Source organism: Chionomys nivalis, chromosome 11 (assembly GCF_950005125.1).
Source record: "Chionomys nivalis chromosome 11, mChiNiv1.1, whole genome shotgun sequence".
Lineage (NCBI taxonomy): Eukaryota > Metazoa > Chordata > Mammalia > Rodentia > Cricetidae > Chionomys > Chionomys nivalis.
In genome coordinates, this window is record NC_080096.1 from 1,862,795 (window position 1) to 1,886,132 (window position 23,338).

The 23,338-nt window shown below is 51.6% G+C and overlaps 1 protein-coding gene across 2 annotated transcripts in view; it reads left to right on the plus strand.

Annotated features, from left to right (window-relative positions):
- The window catches only part of Prdm16 (PR/SET domain 16), a 314,479-nt gene that overhangs the window by 153,131 nt on the left and 138,010 nt on the right, over positions 1-23,338 (plus strand). For both annotated transcript variants that reach the window (XM_057784430.1, XM_057784432.1), the window contains exon 3: positions 3,251-3,301. In XM_057784430.1, coding sequence (XP_057640413.1) covers positions 3,251-3,301 — 51 coding nt within the window. The remainder of the gene's footprint in view (positions 1-3,250; positions 3,302-23,338) is intronic.

The following is a 23,338-nucleotide window of genomic DNA, read 5'->3' on the forward strand; positions in this document are numbered from 1 at the left end:
CACTTTTCTGTGACCTGGGCCTTTGGGAGGCTAGGGAGACAGTGCAGTCAGAGCCATCCAAATCACAGGAAACTCAAGCTTGCTACAATAGGAGGTACCCATGGGTGGGGGAGATGGGGGAAAGGAAGGAGGGCAGGAAAAGAACAGCCCCACTCTGGAGGCCATGAATCAGAGGTCCCACAGGTCCAGGGTGGCCTTTGTTGATGTCCCAAGGGCTCTCGTTTGATCCCTGCAGCTATAGAAAGGCAGTGTTGAGGGGAACTCTCTGGACAACTCTGTCATGGGTGCTGTTGAAGGACTTCATCCTCTCTTCAAAGTTATGGTCATCTGTGCTAAGAACAGAGATGTGGGTGCTAGCTAGATTGGCTGGAAGATTCAAACCCTTTTCCTGCTAGGAGGAAGGAATCTCTAAAAAAGAGCACTCCCTCAGAGGCAACCACATACTCCAGAATGGTGAATGTGAGCAGCGTGAGATGGCGATAGGCCCTTTCCAAGGACCTCTGTTGGCTGCTGGTGACCTTGCCGGCACCTGAAGCTTGACTGAGCACACAGAGGGCAAAGCAGACAGGTATGCAAAGGCATTCTAGCCTCAACCCCACATTTACTAGTGACTGAGGTGCAACTTTCACATCAGGAGTCTCTGCTGTGACAGGAGACACCCCCTTACTCTCAGAGATCACCCAGGACTGGGGTGGGCGCCCTTTCCAGAAGTCCAGGACAGCCTTGCATCAGAACGGCCAGAGACATCTCATAGCCCGCCCTGAGCCCTAGCCCTCCCTCCAGTGTCTAAAACTGTGTTGACGTTAGTGTGTTAGTACAAGGTGGCTGTGGAATGCCACCAGGCGAGCTCCTTAGACTGGTCCTAAAACATCACATGGTGTCCTGTGACCTGTCTGTTGACAGGTTGAGCACACACAGCACATACTCAGAGACTGCAGCCGTGTGTGTGTGTGTGTGTGTGTGTGTGTGTGTGTCCCTCCGTCCATCTGTCCCTGAAGCCTGGGACCCTAGAAAAGGACCCTAATAGGGATGAGGTGACCAGGTAAAACATCCAGCTGCATTAAGCAGCTCAGGAGTCCTCACGGCTGGGCTTCGGCATGAGGATCCCCATTCACTACACGAATGGAGCCTGGAGACAGGCACTAGGTTTGGGGCAGTATCTGCTCTTTGCTGAGCATATGGGGCACAAATGGTTCCTACAAGGAGCATTTCCTGTCTGTGTCTCGTCTTCCCTGTGTAGTACAAGCATTGCTTTCCTGGGAAAAGTGAAAACACCAATTGTTTCCTGGCTGAAGCCAGACCATTAAAAACCAAGAGAGCTCATGGCCCACAGGACTGGCCCCTTACCCTGCCATGGGTGGCCTGCAGCACAGAACCGCTATCCTGTGAGTATTTAACCAAGAGGTCTCTATCCCCACTGGGAGCAGCATCTAGGGCACAGATTTGGATAAAGCAGAGGCCTCCCTGGGCAACCTTTGCCTCCAGCACATGACTGCAGACTTCACTGGGAAAGAGCTTTTCTAGGGTTCAGCAGTCAGTCTCACTCTCTCGGGATCCCCTCCACCCTCCCTGGCCCTGCTCTGAGTGAGAAGAGAAGAGAAGCCATATTGGGGGACAGGGAGAAGCACAGCTGTCCACAGCTTTGTCTGGCTTCTGCAGCTGGTCATGCATCAGAATCCAGCCCGGTCGGGCAAAGCACATTGCTGGGTCACCAGTGGCGTCCCCTCCAGAGGCTGGTGTGAGTCTGCGTGGCGTTCACCTAGCCTTCCCTCACTCTCACTTCTCACTGAGAGTCACTTTTCCAAACCACACTTTCAGAATTTATTAAAAGAAACATAAAGTTCCCAATTGGTTAGAATTCTCAACGTTTAGAATATGGCCTCTTGTTATTACAGCTGAGCCAGGCAGAGCCTCTTTGGTGTACCGCACTCCCTTGCCAGTCTGCGCAAGCACACGCGGGCACCTCAGGGTAGCGGGAAAGGAAGGGAGAGAAAGCCTTTTGGATTGACATAACTCCTCATTCAAGTTTGATTTTCCATCTTGGTTCCTATTCTTTTGGAAATGACATTATAATTTATGAACATGAGGCTGGACTCCCAATCCAGAAGGGAAAAGTCCGATTTCTACCACTGGTTTGTCGGTTTGCTTCGTTGTAGCGTTTTGTGTCTGGTCACTGAACGCTAGGCGGGGCTGCTGGGGAAAATGACACGGCTCTGCTGATCGGAGTCAAGGACAGCCGTACGGACAGAAGGATGCAAGGGTGGCGCTCTCTCTCTTCTGCTGCCAGATGTGTCTGTGAGGTAGAGGATGCAGGTCTGCTGTGGTTCACCAAGTGCCTTCATGATGTCCAGCACCACAGCTGAAGAAGTACCCCCAGTCACCACAAAGCTGTCTTCCTTCCTGGGGCATGTCATGTTATTAGGAGCAGGCAACACACTGCCATCCCAGACTCAAGGAACCCGTGCCTGCTCCCCCCATATCTGATGTCTCAGAACAGAGGTGGAACTCATGGCTCCCCTGAGCTCTATCTCCCAAGCCAAACTAGACTCCCTAGGAGGACAGGGTCATGCCGGCAGCCTGCGAATCTTTTAGTGTTGGGCAGACAAGAGCAGGAGACATTTTTACAGAGGCTCTGCTGGGTTTTCTGGCAGAGCTTGAAGTCTGCTGTACCTTTCAGGGTCTGAGCTCCCTGCTGGTTGCAGCCAAGGGCGGCCTGTTTTAGGATGTGTCGGCCCTCGCCTTTCATTACTGGGCCATGGGTTTTCCACAGAGCAACACCGGCTCCAAAGAGGAGCTGTAAAGAACAAACGGCAACATTTGCAGGGCAAGGACACCTTTCAGGTCCCCAGCATATGGGGTTTCTGCTAGAATAAGGACACTAAGCAAACGATCGCGGACATGTATATCCACTTTGCTCTTGACAGTGGATATGGTGTGACTAGCTGTACGAGTTCTGGCCTTGACTTTTTCAAAACAATAGGTTGTAACCTAGAATCGTGGACCAGGTTAACCCTTTCCTCCCACGTGTTGCTTTCTGTCGGGCAATGTTTATCATATATGCGCATGCATGCGTGTACACACATGGAAACTGAAAGAGTCCCTAACAAGAGCTTCCCTTCATTTCTCAGGGAAGCCATGGGATCTTGCCTTCACGCTGGAGAGGTGTTGATCCGCCTGTGGTCCACAGCCCTCTGCGGCGTGAAGGCGACACCTGTTAGCCACTAACAGCCCTTTCTGATTTGCTTTGCAGCAGATGCTGACGGATACAGAGGTGTCATCCCAGGAGAGCTGCATCAAAAAGGTAGGCAAACCTGCCGTGACTGTCGTTACCCCCCAGTACCCTTTTATGTGGCCCCTGGTGGGACGGCTACATGGTCCTGGTTGTTTCTGAGCAACAGAACAAAGATCCAGTCCACGAGCAGAGCATCATCTGCACACAGTATATAAATGCCATCAGGGGAGACACTCATTTTCACTGTGTAAGCAGCAGTGGGGGGGTCACCTCACTAAGCCACTCCAGCTCTTGAGAACAGAGGACAACCCTGGGCCCGTGGGAATGCTGCAGGCCATGCAGACACAGGAAAACTAAATAAAGGCAGGTTGTGTTTATTTAACTATCTTTACTGAATACTCACATGAAAAGAGTGGGGGGGGGAGCGCAAGGGGCCGCAGATTCAACAGATCCTTTTGCTGCACTCTTAACTCCCAAAGAGGGCTCAAGCGTCGCTTTAAGTAAGCAAAGCATTAGGCAAAAGAAAAAGCTTCAACTGGGCATTGTCTACCACCTTTCTGGCTGATGATGGATCATAGCTGGTCGACAAACACGGCTCTGAAAGACCCAGAGAGAGAGAGAGAGAGGGAGAGAGAGAGAGAGAGAGAGAGAGAGAGAGAGAGAGAGAGAGAGAGAGAGCTATGCAGAGGGGAAAATACACATGATCAAGGGACACACACACAGGGTATAAACTTGAGGGGTCCTGCCACCTGAGTGAGCAGACAAGTCTGACCTGGTGGGCACTACGCTGGGCACACGGGCAGAGCTCTTTACCGGATGGGAGCTGTCCTTCTCCCAGGCAGACCTCAGGCAACATTTTGGAGGTGAAGTTGTCACAGGGGCCCTTCTTTCCTCCATCCCTCTACCCTTTAAGTGTACCATGGATCAGATTCTTTCTCTCTCCTTCTCCCTCTCTCCCTCCCTTCCTTCCACTCCCCTTTTCTTCTTTGGGTAAATATGTGTGTTTTGAAAGGAAAGGGGTGGGGGCTGGAACAGAATTCTGTATCTCAAGAGTTGTGGAAAAGTGAAGCCCAGTCTGCTTTTGCCACCAACAGAGTGGACCACCTTGTTGTCAGTGTGTCTCTGGGTGTGTCGCCCAGCCAAGGTAAAGTGGTTAAGGCAGGGGATCAAAAGGTCAAGTTCAAATGTAAAGGGGGGGGGATGGACGCAGCTGGATACTTTTGAAAGGAAACAAAATAACAGATGACAGGAGTGAGTCTGGCAGCTCTGCTCTTGCTCTGGGGTGGAAAGTAGGGTGCTGTTTGTGACTTGTGCCTTTTCTTCTATAAAATGTGGGTCCGTGAGTTCTTGTCTAACATGGCCCCAGGTCATCTTAGGAGCTGCTTCTGGGATAGTTGTGAAGTACATCATAACCAGCTTGGGGGACAGCTGTCTCAATCGCAGGTTTCTGTGATGCCCCTGAAGCTACAGCCAGACTGAGGGTCTCAGAGAACCCAGGGGCCCCCACAGACTAACTCCCATAGAGGCTGGAGCATCTCGGAAGCCTGAGGCTGCAGGTGGGTGTCCTTGTCCAAGCTCTACCGTGTTTCTCGTGAGACTGGGGAGCTGCAGCAGCATACCACCAGGGACCACTGAGCAGAAGTTTTCCAGCTTCGGCTGAGTTCAGACATCCCTGCTTCTCTGGGATCACAGAACAAGAATTAAAACCTAGACTTTGGTCTGGACCTAAGTGGTGGGAGGTGGAGGGGACTGAATTGGAGAAGGGAATTTTACGTCAACAGCGAAGCGGATCCCATGCCAGGAGCAAGAGGGGACACATAGGACTTTGAACTTCTGTGTGTGTGGAAATTTTTGCCTCACTAACATGTCACTTAAAGCTGTGGTTACTGCATACTTGCTTTTTTTTCCTGAGCAATGCTATACGAACCTGTGTGTGTTTGGATTACCTGAAGACTTGCACACTTGTATTAAGAATATGATAGGGAAGTGTGGAGCCAAGGGGACATGTGGAGACTGTGTGGCCTTGGGTTGTCCACTTGCCATCTCTGAGTTTCATATAGCCTCCTCTGCGTCGGCGTCTGTGAACTCTAGTAGGCTTGATTTCATTCTTTCAGCCCATGACACTGCTGCAGGAAGGAAAAATGGAAGAGGTTGCTCTCAGAAGTATTAAGTATCAGAGAACAGGTTACTACAGAGGTATTTCATGCCTCTGAGTGTATTCGGAATTTACAGAAGGAGCCAGGCAAGCGTGGCTATGCATGGGCCAGTTGTGTCAAGATTCACACCCAAGACTCCGCAAGCCTGCGCTGAGCAAAGCTACCGCTGGCTCAGTCTCTTCCCAGTTCTGCTCCCCTTTGGCCCTCACTGTACCCAGTCTCCTGCTCACCCCTACTCACCCACTGTCTCTTACTCCCAGCATCCCTCTGGGCTCCATTGTCCCTAACATTTTCATCATTTGTGGCCCCCAGCTTTGTGCCTGTGTTCCGAACCTCAAGTACCTAAATCCCTGCTGCCATCTCTGCCCCGGACCTCTGTGCCCTCTGGAGACATCACTTGAGCTTCCCCAGAAGTCATCACTTTGGCTGTGGTCAGACCCAGTCCAGCTTCTTCCCACAGCAGAACCCAGGACCTCTGGGGCTGCCCCTCTGCTGGCGACTCTATTTAGTCTGTTTACTTAGAGGGAAGCCCAGGGGCTCCTGGAGAGCAAACATCTGCGGGAGATAATCTAGCGAGCTGTCCATCCATCACTTGGCTGCGCGGCTCCCCGGAGAGCTCGTCGGAGCCCGTAATAAAAAGGCCGGGAGAAGAGGCTTTGGGGACGAATAAAGAGCCGTGTTAAGGGCTTGCGGAAAATGGATGGAAGACATTATTAAGGCTCAATGGCCGCCTTATCAAAATCCAATAGGATAGACATTTGGCAAAGGCTTAAATTTATTCTTTGACTTTCTGGAGGGCTGAATTTATCCGTTAACAAGAGTGTAGTCCACCCGGGGAGATGGTATCAGGCGAAGGAATTTTGATTCAATCTCTTCAGTGATATGAAAAGGGAAACACAGGGCCCCACGGCCTTTCCCTTTGTCCTGCTTTATCTTGTTTTCTTTCAGCATCTCACGGAGGAAGGGGGTGTTAATACAGGGCAACTGGGAGAGAGCACAAATGAAAGGAAGTGACCTTTTCCTCTTGTATTTTTATTTCCGCCTTTCCTCCCTTTCTCTGCTCCCTCTCCGCCCCCAAATAAAGAAATCAGGGATTTGTACCATTATAACTGGTACTCGGGGGCCTGGAAAAGGTTCCTGTCTGGAAGGGCCCAGTCAGCGCTCCTCCTGGACCATGGCAGGAGGCATGAAAAGAGTAAATAAATAAATAAATAAATAAGTTGAGAGGGTCAGCGATCGGTCCATAAATCTCTTCCAGTTATTATTTCGTACAAAATGCTACAGGTCATAAAAGCCACCTGATAGCTCTCGAGTGATCCAAATAGGATGATTGATTGATGATTATGGAAATCTGTGAAGTGATTATTTGGGTGTTAGAAGCATAACCTCTCCCACTGGGCTCGGGGACCTTTTACCCATCGTATGGTCCTGGATGACCGGAAGCCCAGAGGCCTCAGGGTTCATGAAGGATGACCGGAGCCAGGAGCGTGAACTCAGCCTGCTGAGGAAGTGGGAGCCGAGGCAACGGGGCAGCTACCAAGTGGCTTTTGTGAAAGCAATTGTTTGGATGTCACACATCCTGAGATCTAAACCTGGCCACAACTGAGTGAGCTGTTTGCCCCTGCAGATGGTTTCTTCACAAGAGCTGTGCAGCCAGGGACTGGTTTATATTGTTCCCCGGTAGCTGGAGGGTGAGGAGGTGGGGAGATACACATACGGGTCCTCTGCGATGTGCGGCTGACCTGCAGGTCAGGATCTGGCTGGTGTTTGTTGGAACCGGAAGGCTCTCCACCACCACCCATAGCTTGGCTAAGGGCTGTGTCACTGAGGTGAGCTTAGGAAACCTCTTCTCCTCCTACCCTTTCCAGACATCTGGCCGCACTCAGAGCCCATCAGAGAGCACAACTATCCTACAGTTTCCCTACACCTACTCTATTACAAACAAAAACAAAAAACCCCATCAACAACCACAAAAACCCACTAACGCAACAAAAACTCTGTGTCGAAATTATTAATTTGCATGTAGGATCAGTTATGTCTTTATGAAACCAAAGTGTGTTTAGCTGCCCCGGAGACAGCCCCGAGTTGATTTTTATAATCTCGGGCTGAATAGACTTGCCTCGTCGCGGTAAGCCGGGAACAAAAGGCTGGACAGTGGTTGAAAGCCCTTTGAGGACATGTCTCTCTTTCCATTGTTCTGGGGTTGCTGATAAAAGAACGGGGAGTCCATTAATTCAGTGAATGAACATATAGCAAAGTCAGTCCCCTCTTGAGAACAATGTTGAGGTCAGCTTCAGTTGCTATGGAAACTAAGTACTCCTAAGAAGTTTGCATCCTTGATTTTGCTGAATCAAAGGTTGCAAAGTGAAGAGGTGCAACACCGCCACCGAGACAACAGAAAGTCGGGAAGGGCTGCCTCCAAGGGTCCCCTTCTCCTGAGGGGGCTGGGCTGCTGGCCTTGGGACCCTCAGCAGCTCTCTGAAACCAGCCTGTGTCTGACTTCTTCCCTCACCCCTTCCCGAAGGACGAAGGATGCTGCTTTCACAACTTGAGACTTGTCCAGAAAGGCCCCTTCCGGCACTCTTCTCCAGCGATAGGGCAGAAGGCAGTGTGGGGGAGGGCTTGCAGGGGGAGCTTGAGCTGCCCTCATCTTGGGCAGCTTGGGGGCCCCGGCTGGACTCTGACCTCACCCCTTGCAGCACCTGAACCAGCTTCTTAGGGCAGGGCCTGGAACTGTGGCCCCTTTACGAAATGATAAGGGTGACTAATGGTCCGTTAGTGTGGCCTCGGTGAGTTATGGGCAGCCCCAAGCTTGGCGAAGACTGTGTAAACGTACATCTCCTGAGTGGAGTGATGCCGATTACTCCCCCCACCCCCGCCGCCCCTGGAGGCTCCCTTAAATCAGCTTGAACCATCAGATTAGGTGGGCAGAGGTGCAGCTAATTAATTTCCCGACCGTAATTTATTGCCTGCTCCCGTGGGTGTTGTCTTCGGGGCCCTGCTTGTCGGATAAAGGCTGAGACAGTGCTCAACCAACTGGAGAAGGCTTGAAGGGACCAGGGGCTTGGACAGGTTAGGGGGGACTGTGTTCATTTCTCCCTTTCTGTGAGAAATAAGTCAGGTTTTCCTTTCTCAGAAACTTCTTACGTGGCATTCATGGAGGCTCTCTGGGGAAGTCTCTAGATAAAGGTCCTGGAGGAGGTCTAGAGTAGGAAGCCGGCTACCTCCCCTCCCCTGGGTTTTTAGCAGGGAGGGAGAGCAGAGGCCCCTGGGGACCCTTCTCTGGCATCAGAAACTATCAGCAGAATCCCTGGCCCCTTCTCCTGGGGGCCTGGAGTAGGAGCCATCATCCTCCGTCCCCACCCAAGAATCAGGCCCTTCTCTGGCTTCATAGCCCCTGGCTTTTAACTTTGAAGTTGTGACCACATTGTCCGCCTCTGAAAACGGTGTATAATCCTCCAGAGTCTGAGAATTAAGACAGCTGTGGAGAGAGTGACCAGTACTGTTCTAGAGTGGGTAGGATGGCCAGTAGGAACAATGGTGGTTCCTTGCTAGAGGTGAGGACACAGGGGCTTGGTTGTCTGAACTCAGGCTGTGAGCCTTGGGTCTCTTAGAAGACCTCTGTGTCCAGGGCAGAGTCTCTCCATCTATGGCACAGAGTTCACAGTGACCCACTGCCCTGTCCTCACAACAAGACAGCATCTGTGAACGTACGGGCGACCCTCGTAGGGTTCTCAGACCTTGCTATTGTCATCTAAGCAGCCCTTGCAAGAGAACGCTGGGGAAGATGGCCAAGTGGGACGGCCTCTACTGCTCCCAGCTCTGAATGGGATTTATTGGCTGCATTACTGGCTTTATAGAAGCCAGATGGAGGTGTCAATAAAGCCTGTCCGTAATCTTCAGGTGGGTGCAATATTGAGTTAATTAAATTGTGCCGCACTGTTAGGAGAGAAATATATATCAGCTGGAAGTTCTCTTTAGCCTCTTCTGCCCTGAACACACAAATGCAGACACAACCAAGTCCAGAGTCTTAAGCCTAGATGAGGAGGGTCAGCTGTGGCCTTCACCTGTCCAAGTGCCTGCCAAATTAAGGTTCCTGTCATTACCATGCATGATAAGAAGACACTCCCTGTTCTGGGCAGACAGGGGCAGCATGAGGCTAGGATGACTGAGCACGGACGAGCATCCACTTGGGTACCACAGTTGCCTTGAACAGTTCCCCATAGCCGATCATTTTGGCAGTATCTTGCTGTCTGACAGACCTGAATTCCTGGAAGAAAATCTCACAGCAGGATACAAAAGTTGAGTCTGTTCCTCCTTATGGAGCAGATTAAGATTCTTAGGCCCTGCAGAAAACAGGTTCTGGGGTCTATTGAGAGTATCGGAAGCCACACTCATCTGTATTTGTTGGTTTAAGGCAAAACCTCCCTAGATCTTTGTCTCCAGGTAGGATTTGGGTGGACCCTGGAGAGGGGGATGCTTCCCTGGACAACAGTTGCTTGGTTGGTGGGAGCTCTCTGGAGGAGGTAGGCCTTTGTGGCATTCACTGCTAGAAAATCACCTGTTGTTAGAGAGGACACCTGCCCTAGGTTCAGGGAGAGTAGCCAGGGGATGGGGGTTACCCAGTCCTGAGAGAACACACAAGCCCACTGACACCCTAAGAGAGCCTTTGCCTGCTAATTCCTCCTTGGCAGTGGTTCTCGACCTTCCTAATGCTGTGACCCTTTAATACAGTCTTCATGTTGTGGTGACCTCCAACCATAAAATTATTTCACTGCTACTTCACAACTGTAAATTTGCTACTGTTATGGTCATAATGTAAGTATCTGATATGCAGGATATCTGATGTGTGATCCCAAAGGGGCCACGGCCTACATGAGAAGCACTAATGTTTGGGGTACCATGGCTCGTGCATCCATGGTTGGTAATCCTGCTCTGAGGGTCCCATATTTGGCTGCCACAGCTGTCCCAGAGTCCAAGCTCTAACTTGTGGGTCACATCTGCACTTTTCCTGGTCTACTTCAGAGACAGGAAGGGAGAGTGCGAAGGGGAATGGCAGACAGACATGATGGGTTCCACCGCCCTGGCCCCAGTGAGGCACTGTGTACCATGTACCACACAAACTCATTTGTGGCGTCTACACCTGTGGTGGTCACTTACAGAATGCTAGCCTTGTGACATGTTTACTGTCACCCCACAGACATTGCTAGTTGTGCTTTACTGAGCTGGAGGCAGGGAGGCTAGGCAGGACAGGACCCAAGGCAGCGCTGTCAAACGCTAGCCAGTAGACAGTTCTTGGCAAGGACTCTTAAGTGTCTGTGTCCGGTTGGTTCCACATGGCTCCAGTATTGCTCTGCAGGCACGATGTGAGGGTCATATTGGCCTGGGTGGGCTGGAGTCAGTGAAAGTGGCTGGAATGGTAAATTAGTGTCCTGATGTTGCTAGATGACAAGGCATTCTAGGACCCGGTGGTGTGAAATAGCCTCCCTGACTCACTCACGCAGACGAGACAGGTTGCTTGTGTGTCAGCAGAATGTGGCTCTCCTCTGATGGCTGGGTCCCATAGGATATGAGCATCTATTGTCAGCTGTCTGGGGTGCATGATCCTGGGGTTCGGGGGTGGGGAGGAGGAAGAAGTAGACAGGCTCACTTCTATGCCAGAGCACAGAAAGAGCATGTGGCCACTTCTGTAACAGTGCCTTTCTTTTGGATGCCACAGAATTGGATGGGACAGTACACTTTCTGGAGGAGGTGGTATCTGGGCTGACATCTGTCTAGCTTGTAGATTACAAGCTAGGGTACTGCTTCTCCTTCTATATCTGTTGAGAATGTCTGAGGCAAGTAAACCTTAGGTGCAGAGAGAGACAGGATGAAGAATGCACAGCTACCCTTCCGTCACATTCAGCCACTGTGACTTTACCTGCCCCCTGCTGAACTCAGGTTGACCTGGTGGTATGCTTACCCCTTGAGAGGGACTGTCTCAGGTTGAGACTCTGGACTTCCCCAGAGCTGTAGGGGAAATGGACTCGTTGCTTCAGGAGATGCCAAGTGTATCTTAGCGGTGTCCCAGTGCCTTTTCCTGGGAAAGAAACCCAGGGTGGTCCCTGGCTACTTGTCATTGACTAATGGTTGGATACCAGTGCATAGAAACCAGAGTGACCAACCCAGTGTTCAGTGCCCCTAAATCGCCGTCTAGACAATGTGATGTCAAAAAGAGGGCTTCCAGGTCAAAGCATGAAAACAGAACGAATAGAAATCTCAAATGCACACGGACCTGTGAGTGAAGCCACCAGCAGGTGAACACACAGCAGGGTCCACATCTGTGGAATTCCTTGAATCTTGGAATCTTGCAGCCTACCCCAAACCAGCTTTGCTTCCTTTGCCCACTGAAGATGCTCTTGCTAACAAGCACCTACTGTGGGGGTGGGGAGCTGTCCGGGGTGCTGATTTGCCAAGTTATCCTCTCCAAGAGTTGGGGCCTTGAGAACCCCGTCTTGTACACGGAGGGTCCCTGCTCTTCTCTGTCTTCTGTTGTATCCCATTTCAAGCTGAATACACCTCATGGGGCTACATTTCCAGGACCCTCCTGTACGATGGGTTCTGTGCTATTTCTATTTTTAATTTTCAAATTTTTCCCCTTTTAATTTTTAAAATTTATGTTTCTGAGAACTTCAAATTGTGAGTACTCTATTTTTATTGTTCTCCCCTCCCTCTCCTCCACCCAACTCTCCCTGTGACTCTCCCCCTTCTCAGATTCATGGCCATTTAGTCTCCAATTGTAATAGTTACATACACACGTGCATAAGTTGGTGTATACATCCTGCTAAGATCATTCAGTGTTGGTTACGTGTCTTTCGGGCCAACCTCTTAGGATCGGCTACCCTATCATGGGGGCTCACCTCTGGAGAAGACTGATTCTCTTAGACGTGAGACCCCATACCATGTCAACTGCACTTCTTGTCATCTGTCTTGTTGATGCAACCATATTGTTGGAATTTCCTGTGTGCAGATTTCCTGCCATAGATAGAAAACACAATCTCAAGCAGACAGCCAGGTCCTCTGGCTCTTGCAACCTTCCTGACCAGTATCCTGTGGCATTCTTATAGTATAAGAGCCTTACATATGGTATAAGGCCTGTGTTGTAGATGTATCTGTTGGGGTTGAGCATCCCACAGTCAGCTGTGGTCTGCACCTTGGTCAACTGTGACTCCATAATAATGGTCTTTATCTATTGCAATCTTTTAATTTTTAAAATTACGTGTGTGTGTATGTGTGTGTGTGCATGTGTGTGTGTGTGTGCCCATAAGCATGTATGTTCCATGGCAATGAGGGATGTCAGAGGACATTCATGGGTTGGTTCTCTCTCTACCATGTAGGTCCTAGGGATCTAACTTAAGTTGCCAGACTTAGCAATAAGCACCTTGCCTGCTGAGACACCTTGCTGGCCCTGCTCTGTGCTTTTGAGGCAGAAATGCCCCCATATGCAGATTGGCTGGGCTGTGCTCCTGGGCACCAGTGAGCCAGGAGGCCCAGCCTAGTCCTGAGCAACTCCTTTTCTTCCACCATCTACAGGGAGAAACAGCAAGGATAACAAATTGGTTTGGGTAAGAGGGAGCGCAGTTCTTAATTTAACAGATTCAGCATGATATGCCATTTTCTTATTTAATACTCTTTCTTTCTTTCTCTGACGGATACCCTCTCTCTGCCTCGGCCTCTTTGTATGCTAACGGGATTCGTTATCCACCTGACACCCACGTCCATCAGCCTACTGCACCCGGCAAACAACAGCTTCTTCTCACCCAGTTAGCAAGATGTTGCTCCAGTGTGCTGTTGATAAATGAAGTCATAAAAAGCAAGATGTATTATTTTATGTCGGAGCCTCGGCTCCGTTATTTCTGAGCAATGGCTGAGACCTGGAGGATTAGCCTCAGAAATGTTTGCGTTGTCGGGGACGGAAAATTATCACCCAGACAGAGTCTGGCATGGTGTTCATCACAGACCAGCAGGGTGTGGGGGGCTCAGAGGCTACAGAATCTACTTCACACTACTCATAGGGTGAGAAGGGAAAGAGGAGCTCCTGTGCCCGCAGCATTTGCTTAGAAGGTCCAGCATGCCGTGGTCAGGCCAGGCCAGGGCTTCCTTCTAGCCCTCCAAACTGGGGACTGTGGGTTCCTAAGGCCCTGAAAGGGCAGATAATTATCAGAAGAGACTCTGAACCCCGGGCGCCCCAGAGAGCTGCAAAAATAAACCGAGGAGGAGGGATTTGAATAGCTTTCCTCCCTTTGTACTTCTGTTTTGGACAAGCAGTGCAGAGGCAGGAGTGAGAGGGAGCTGGCAAGGTGGAAGAAAACATCAAATTAGACCTCAGAGGGGGCAGGATTGGCGGCCGCCTGGGGTGGGGTAGGACTGGGGGCGTGGAGCACCTCTGTCCCATGGCTTCCCGTGTGCAGCTCCCAGGAGACAGAACTGCCCCTCCCTCCTCAGCTCACCTGAGGAGGCCCAGGGCAAGTCTGAAGGAGAGTGTTTGCTGTTGGGGGTGTCCGGTGACACAGCTGGACTCAGAGTGCAATGGCCGTGTCAGGGTAAGGTTTTGCCTTTCTGTTGGCAGTTGTGCCATGGTGGCTCTGAGGCTCTGGTGGCAGAAGCCAGCCTGCCTATTCTCAGGCCACATCTCAGGACCTTTAAGGGGGGAGCAGCTATATTCCCTGTTTGTGTACTTATGAGGGAACTTATTAGGACAGTACATTCACTCTCCCAAGGTCAGCCAAGTACAAAGTGGCAGCCTGTTCCCAGTTGTGTGTGTGGTGGTGGTGGGGGAGCTTCTGATCCAGATAGACTTGGTCTCTTCAGTACCCATTGTGCCCAGAGAGCACCCAATAAGCCTTGACCTGGCAGCCCACCTCCTGTGCTCCCCAGGAGCCCTGTGTTCTCTCCAGGTCCCTCCTGAAGTCTGAGGTACACCTTGTCTCCACTCCTCTTTGTTCATTGGCAATCCTTGTGCTGTGACCCCATCTTCCTATACCTGGTATTATAGAAAGGGTGGTCCCTCAATTTGCCCTCTTTATTAAATGCCCAGCTTTTGAGATGGCATGTAACTCAAATTCCCATCAAAGCTCTTGTTCTTATTGGGGCCCTTTGGGATTCCCCCCTCACATAGAAGACTCCACTATGGAAGTGTGGCATCTTCTCACCCCACTGAGCCCCTTCCAAGGAAAGAAAATTGCTCCTTCACCAGTCGGAGCAGGTCCTCCTGCCCTGTAGCCCATGGGAAGACATCCTGCACAATGGGGACTCCTGTTGTCTGAGAACCAAACCCCAAGTGCAGTTTCATAGGCACTCTGGAGCTTGGTTCATCACATCGCCATGCTAGGTCTCACTGATACACTCCAGAGATCTCATGTCTGCAAACACCTCTGTAGGGGACATGGAAGTGCAAAGGACTCTGTGGTAGCCAGGCATTTCCAGAGAGGTTCTTGCTTCAAAGTTGTGGTTGTTTACATGAGTTACTATGTATCGAGCACAGGTAGCAGCACCTGGCACACCTTTGTAGCACAGAGTGAGGCAAAGGTCAGGGATGGCAGGTGTGAGGGTGGTGATGGTGGTGATGATGGCAGCGATGATGGTGGTGATGGTGGTGATGGTGGTGATGGTGGTGGTGATAATGGCAATGATGATGATGGCGATGGTGATGGCGACAGTGATGGTGGTGATGGTGGTGATGGTGGTGGTGATGGTGGTGATGGTGGTGGTGATGGTGGTGATGGTGATGATGGTGATGGTGGTGATGGTGGTGATGGTGGTGATGGTGGTGATGGTGGTGGTGATGGTGGTGATGGTGATGGTGGTGGTGATGGCAGCGATGATGGTGGTGATGGTGATGGCGACAGTGATGGTGGTGATGGTGATGGTGGTGGTGATGGTGGTAATGGTGATGGCAGCGATGATGGTGGTAATAGAGATGGTGGTGATGGTGCTGGCAGAAGTGATGATGGTAACATGATGGTGGTGATAATAATCACGGGGAAGTTGATAGTGGTGAGATGGTAGTATATTGATGATGGTAACTGTGATATCCATGAGTCCTTGAGGACTTCTCCAGATGCACTCATTGCCAAGGGAACCCACAAACCAGGAGAGGCTGCTCCCAGAGGGCTATGAGAACTGTGGGAGCTTCAGTTATGGCTCCCCATTATGGGGGTGACCTGGATGAATCACTTAGTTTCTTAGGGTCTTAGTTCCTGACTTGCCAGCCCAAGGCAGTCACTGTATACTCATTCAAACTCTCCAGCAGTATGGACCCCAAAGATAAGGCCTGGGACAGCACTGCAGAGAGGGTTCATTCAGCAAGACAAGGTATTAAAAAGAAAAAATAACAGGAAGAGGTGGAAGGAGAAGTCATAAACCTCCCTCACACCCTGGCCCTCATAGATGGCCTCTCACATGGAAAAGCGGACCTTGGGGATTTAATAAGAAGTACAGGACTTCCTGTGAATTAGCAGTAGATTGTGAGCCGTGAATTACTTTTTTCCTTTGAAAAATGATGTAGCCAGGTCAAAATATTTTTGCCTTTCAAACACTTGAGTTCCTTTGTCCTGGGGGCTGACATGCCTTGGTTTCCATGTAGCCTCACAATGCAGGGAAACATCTTTTAACCGCCAGACAGCCTCCTGATAAGCCTGCGACTCCGTGTGCTTGGAGAGCCAGGAGAGGGGTGAGAACGCAGAGCCCTTTAGAGACTGTGTTTACACAGCAGCGGGAGTCCCTTCTCCCTCTCGGCAGACAGACCCTGGAGCATAGGTTACACAACCCTGTACTCACACAACCCTGTACTCACGGCAGCTGCCCCCACCCATGCCGTACCTCAGGAACAGCCACCTGCTTGGCTTGGAGAGTCTGGGAGACTGGCCCAGTGCTCTGGAGTCGCTCTTTTTAAGTCCCAGGAGGACCAGCCAGAACACAAATCCGTGTCAAGGTGTGTCAGGACTACAGGCTGTGACACCTCACTGGGAATTCCACCCAAGAGCTCCCACTCCGCTGCATCCACCTCATGCGACCCCACAGGCTTCAGCTGCTAGTTTCTCTGGGCCACAGAGCAATAGTCTCATTCAGCAAAACGTATCATTTACTCCAAGGAGGCCAGCCTGGACCAGACAAGCACTAGAGAAGAACCCTGTCTAATAATGTAGATAAGAGACACTCAGAAAAGACCTTTGGACGTTCCTCAGGAAGATGACAGAGGGGCCAAGTGACCGACATTCATTCGTCTCTCCATTCTGTGAAAGGAACCCCTTTTTCCGTATGGCCCATCTCCCCTTGTCTCGTTCCCTCCTGGCTCTTCCCAAGGGTTCTGAGCTCAGGAAAGAGAAAGGCTGCCCAAAGCTACAGAGTGATGAGCTGGCCTGTGACCTGCCTGGCCTTGTTACGGGCTCAGTCCACTGTGTGTTTCCTAGGCACACACTCCACCTGCTTGGAACGAGGGTCCTCGGCCCCTTGACTGGGGAAGGGGGAAACCTAGGAGAGGTTATAAGGAGAAGGATCACGGAAGCACAGCCAGGGCTGGAGACTGGGGTCTGGTAGGCTTTGGAGGTAGAGCTGAGAGTTCCAGGGATGAAGTGGCAGCACATAAGCCCCCTTGAAGGGACCCTTTCTCTTTCCTCGTGGAGCCTGCAGACGTGCACTGCTGAGTCCTTGGGTACCCAAAGGCAGTGGACTTGGTGACGTCATCAAGAACAGGGATGGTAGTAATGGTGGTGATGAGATGGTGATGTGGGAATGACAGAAGCCAACATGGGGGGGCATGGGACACCAGGCGGGTGCTCGGAGTTGAGATGATATGAATTCATTCATCATCAGACGAACATACTGTAAGTGAAATGAACTTAATCCTTCTGTCCCATTTCACTCTTCAGGGTGTGAGAATTCTCCCCTTGTCCTCGGGCTATGCGGGAATCCTAACTGGCTGCTCCCAGCAGAAGATGAGAGAGTGGGTGGGCCGGCGTATCACGAGATAATCTTTGAGAAGAGACTGGAATTCACAATTCGAAGTGTGGTTTTCTATGGAGTGAATCATGTTTGCACCTGTAGAAAGTGAAGCCTTGTACTTGGCAACTGAAACTGTGTGCGTGTAGGATGAGGGCACAGGACAGCCTGTGTGTGAGCTGCTGGCCAGAGGGCGTGTGCAGGAGGAGAAGCCCCAGGGAGAGGTGTGAGCAGTGATGGAGGAGATAGCTCTCCTTTCCTACCTAGAGACGGGAGGGGAAGGCTGGAGGAGACTCACAGCACAAGTTAGACTCGGAGTCAGGGTCAGAGGAAGATGACCTTGGCCTCCAGAAGCCTGGCAAATGCCGAGTTGGGGGTCATAGCAGGTGTGATCCAAGGAGGCTCAGTCGCTAGAATGGGGTTGGACTGGGCACGGCTGATATGGGCTAGGAGGTGAAGGGGAAGAGGTAGGTGGAGCTAGAGAAAGAGGGGTCCCCTCTGGGTTTATGATGGAAGATGGAGTAGGTGCATGGAGGTGGAGAAGAGAGGTAGATTACCAGAGCATGGTTTCTCTGTAAGGGGTCTGGTGCCTGTACCATGGGACTCAAACTCTCAGGGTGACAAGGAGTCACAATGAAAAGGGGCAGCCGTGTCAGCCATCAGCCTCTGGAGACCCCTGGGATTCCAGCACAGGCAGAGAGAGCTTTTGCCACCAGCCACCCAGGCCATCCTGGGGGTTCAAGCAGGGAACTGAGGCTGTCATAGGGAGATGATGGTGAGATCCAATTAATAATACAGTCCAGCCAGTGCAGCATGGGTACTGACGGCACCTACCAGAGCCCGAGACTGGCTTCCGGTCAAGACCAAGGCCTGAGATCCCCAGGACCCTTCACCATCACCAGCTGGTACCGCACGAAGCCCATCCCCCTCCAGGGATGCCCTCCAGCCTGGCAAGGCCATATGGTCACTCTCTTCATTAAGTCCCCCATTGTTTTGGGTCCAGCCGGAGAGGCGTGCAGCCCAGTTGCTTACTCAGCAAGAACTGCCCTAGCCGCAGCCATCGTGAATGCATATTTAATAACCATTTTCTCCAGAAACCATGCCGCTTCGGAAGTTCAGAAATAGGCCTCGCTCTTCAGTTGGTAATGAGAAGTTAATAAAAGTGGGATTTTGTACAACAGTGGCCCTCTGACATCTTAATCTTTATTAAAGAGACGTAAACTTCCATGGAACTGGCAGGCCTGCCTGGCACAGCCAGACGCCAGGAGAGCGGTTAGAGGTGACTGAGGCCAGCCACATACGCCTAATCCACCAAGAGAGTTGGAGCCTCCTCTCCCCCGGGGGGCCTCTGGTGCTTACCTCAGCAGATGTGAATTAATTACCAACCCCCAGAGCCCCAGAGAGGCCTGTGTGCTCAGCGTGGTTCACACTAGAAAGGGACGGATAAACAAGGTGTTGCTGTTGGGATTTGTGGGGGGGGAGCGAGTGGAGTGCCGTAAAATGGCCAAGATCTTGCAATTCCAAGGCCTTCCTTTACCATGGCTGGAATAACCCAGCAGATTTCTTAATACCAGGCTCCACCATACATGTCTGTCATGAGTGTGACAGGGTGCACTGTGGAGCCATACTGTCACCCTTCAGATTGTATCTGTGTGCATGTGTTCATGTATGTCTGGGTACATGTGCAGGCATGACATGTGTGCGTGACTGTGCATATGGAACCAGAGGTCAACACTGAGTATCGTTCCTCCACCTCTCTCCATCTTATTTTTTTTTTTAAAGAGTTTTGTTTTGTGTGTGTATGCACGTTTTGTCTGCATGTGTGTAGGTGCACCACATGTGTCTGGTACCATTAGAGGCCAGAAGAGGGCACTGGATGCCCTGGAACTGGAGTCATGGAAAGCGGTAAACTGCCAACTTTCTGGAAACCAAATTCACTTCCACCGCAAAATCAGCAAGTGCTCTTAACTGGCAAAGTCGTCTCTCCAGCCTTCCACCTCCTCCCTTGAGACAGGGCTTCCACCTGCACCCGGAGCTGGGCAAGTCATCTAGCCTTGCAGGCCAGCAAGCCTCAGGAACCTGCCCATCTCCACCTCCCCAGTGCTGGGATTGTTGGTACACACAGACACACCTGCTTTTAAAGTGAGCAGTTTTGGGGTACCCGACATGTTCATCATGGTAGATGCTCTGTCTCAGAATGCTTTTGTGAGCCCAGCAGAGACATTGCGTCCATCCAGTGATAAGGTCTCAGCGTTCTCCTTCCTCTAGCCCCCAGCAGTGATGTATCTGTAGTCAGTCTCTGGATTTTCCCATAATGGACATTGGATAAAAATAAATTATGTTCTAGGTCCGTGCGTGCGGTGGCATGCAGATGGGCTCCACACCTGGCCTATCTGTTCATCCATGTTGCTGTGACTAGTGCTCCATGAACTGTGTGTATGCGAGGATCCATTTGAGTTGTGCTTTCTATTTTCTTGGGGGACACAGTGCAGAGTGACTCTTAACTCCGTTGCCAACTTGAAGGACCTGATCTGTGTCAGAGAGCCCAGGGCAGTCCATCCTCAGGTGCCATGTTCTTTGATTCCCCCACCCCAGATGCTCATGATGAGAGGGGCTGGATCTACATATAGTCCTTGAGCACTGAGTCCCTTTTCTTGCCCTTGTTAGCTGGAGCTGAGCAGAGCCAGCATCTCTATGCTGGGAGGAGATTCTCTATCCACAATTCAGTATGAGATTAATGGGTAAATGTGTTGAAGACTGAGGACTGACTGGTCCAGCCGTAGAGAACCTCACTCAGCCCACCATGAAGGATGGTGGGGCAGACCCAAAGCCAAGTTAGACGCGTGACTCGGGCAGCTATGGTTCCACCCAGCTTCTGAAGGAGAAGCCTATGTATCTGAGCTAGAGACAAGAATTGGTGCTGACCTCAGGACTCCTCAAGGCCTGTGGTATCACATTTAGACACGCCCACGCACGCAGGCCCCCTGAGTAAGTCACCCAGTGTTAGCCTACTAGACCGGAGGTTGGCGCTTGGCGAGCCTCACCTCTCGTGGGTCGTGTGGAAGTGTGCGTTTGTCATCTGCTAATCCACTGGGAAGGAGAAGGGCAGCGTCTTTGTCAGTCTCCGAGCAATTAGGATAATTAAAAAAGAAAGCTTATTGGGTAAACATGCTCTGGGATTGTGACCCCTTAATTAATGGACCACGGGGAGAAATTACAGCGGTGGCAGGATAATTAACACGTGCTTGGGGAGGAGGGCTGCAAACGAGGGTGAGCGGACAGGGCCACTTGCAGGCTTGAGGCTGGCTGAGGAGGCTAAGCAGGGCCCACAGCCCTGAGCAGCAGGCCCACCCCTGGCTCTGGGCAGGTTGAAGGAAGCCTGCTCTCCATTGTCTGCTTCAGAGACCCACCACACCCAGCAGGAAGCTCGGTCCGCCTCCTCAACCTTCAGCCCCTTGCCGGTCATCACTGTAGAGGCCCTGGGCAAATCACCAGAGATTGGCCAAGGTGGCCCCCTCTCCTCAAGAGTCCCACTATATTCTAATGTTCCCAGAACCCTAGAGGTAAAGACCCAGGAGTTTTCATCGGGTCAGGACCCCAACCCTCCCTGTCAAACATCTTCTTGGAGCCAGAGATGCTCCCACCCTCTCTACTATGGACTGCAGTAGTTTGGTTTGTATGTCGTATCCCTGGGATCTAAGACCTAGGCTGCCTGTGGAACTCAGTAGCCTTTTCTCACCTCCAGGTCTTGTTGGACTCTGTAGAAATGGCAGTTTAGGCCTTGGTCCTACCCTTTATAATCATAAGGACCAAGGACTGGTGCAGGATATGGTCTACTTTTCTAGAAAGGTCCAGACAGAGGAGCTAGTGATATGCTGGTCTCTCGCAGATAAAGGTATCTGTGCCCATGTACTTCGGTGGCTGAGAGCTAGCTGATCATTCCTGGGGAGGAATAAGGCCTCCTTGCAACTGGACATTGGCCCTGCCTGATTCCTCATCTAGCATAGAAATGCAAGACCAGAGGAGGTATTTGTGATTATATAGGTACAGAGGCAAGACCAGGATCCTGTTTGCGGTCCTCGGCTCTTAAGATAGGAATTGAAAGTGCTAGGTCCTCCCCTGCCATGTGTTCCTCAAGGATAGATCCAAGTGCTTCTCCAAACCAAGAAGTTGCCCTACTCACCTTCCCATCACAGCCAGCCAAACAGGGTGAAGCCTGAAAGGCCTGGAGGTGGGGATGGGCCCTAGGGTCAAGTGTGAGGAGTCCCCTTGGTGGCCATGGCGCTAAAAGCATTGTAATAGCAGTGAGCAGAGGACCTCTGAGTTGTCCGGGGTAAATTCACCTGGAAGTGGTGAATGAGCTGGAGACTGAGACCAGCCAGGTGCCCAGAGGACTTCCCACAGCCCCCAAGGACCTTACAATCACTTCAAGTCCTAGCCTGAGGCAGAAGCTGGGGCTTGTGTGTCTCAGCGTCAGTTTAGGGCAAGGCCAATTGGAAGAAACACCTGGCACCAGACTCCAGTCTGTTTCAGAATCAGACTGAAGTTACCAATCCTGAGTCCCAGGAACCAACGACTCAGAGTCGGAGTCCTTGATACAGGCGTCCCCACTCAGCAGCACAGGTACACCCTGCCCTCGCCTGCCCATGCTGACTGCTTAGCTGCTAGCCCTGACCCAGCCACTGGCTGCAGTGTCTTTGCTGCCAGACACAGTTCCCATGTAATGACACGGTTCTCCTAGCTCTAGGTTACCTGCTGGCTGGCTATCCAGGTGAGGAAAGTGTTCTCATGAGTCACAGGAGAATCACAGCTTCTAACAGTCTTAGAAATGTCCTTGGAGGACTGGTGGCATGGAACTTCCCAGTCCTGGGTCCTGAGTCCTGGGTCCTGGCTCCACTTCCTACAGGGCAGGTATAGGAGGACTTCTGTTGTAGGCCTGGGTCCTGTGATGTAATCCTTATCATCCCAGGGCTAGCCGTACCACAGGAAAGGGGTGTAGGATTACTGCATTTTCCACTGAAGTTCTTGAGACCCAGAAAAAATCAGCACCTTGGTGCTCAGGAGAGTGCCTGATCTAGTCCCGTGTAGGGAGGCAGGGGCTCCCACATTGCACCCCATCACAGAGTCGGGGGCAGGGCCTCACATACTGCACACCATCACAGAGACAGGGGCAGGGCCTCCCATACTGCACACCATCACAAAGACAGGAGGCAGGGTCTCCCACACTGCACCCCATCACAGAGTCGGGGGCAGGGCCTCCCATACTGCACACCATCACAGAGACAGGGGACAGGGGCTCCCACACTGCACACCATCACAGAGACAGGGGGCAGGGGCTCCCACACTGCACACCATCACAGAGACAGGGGACAGGGTCTCTCACACTGCACCCCATCACAGAGACAGGGGGCAGGGGCTCCCACACTGCACCCCATCACAGAGACAGGGGGCAGGGGCTCCCACACTGCACACCATCACAGAGACAGGGGGCAGGGTCTCTCACACTGCACCCCATCACAGAGACAGGAAGCAGGGTCTCCCACACTGCACACCATCACAGAGACAGGGGGCAGGGTCTCTCACACTGCACACCATCACAGAGACAGGGGGCAGGGTCTCTCACACTGCTCAGCACCACAGAGTCTCTATTCTCAGGATCCCTCCGGGGACTCCCCTGCTGTTCCTCTTGATGGTCTAGGTCTAGAAGCACCCACCTCCCAGGTTCCTCCCTAGTGGATGTCATGACATTGGCCTGTAAATAATCATGCCAATTCCGGGCTAACACAAGTTAGGACAGCTCAGTGTGTACTGGCTACCTTCTCTCGGGTCCAAAATCTGAAAGAAGGCATAAAATCTTTTCATCTAATGCCCATGTCCTTGGGAGGTAGCAGGATAGAGTCTCTCAGGCCTGACACAGGGCTTTGAGCCAGAATTCCAGGCCCTGAACAAGTTACACAAGGGCTTTGGCCCT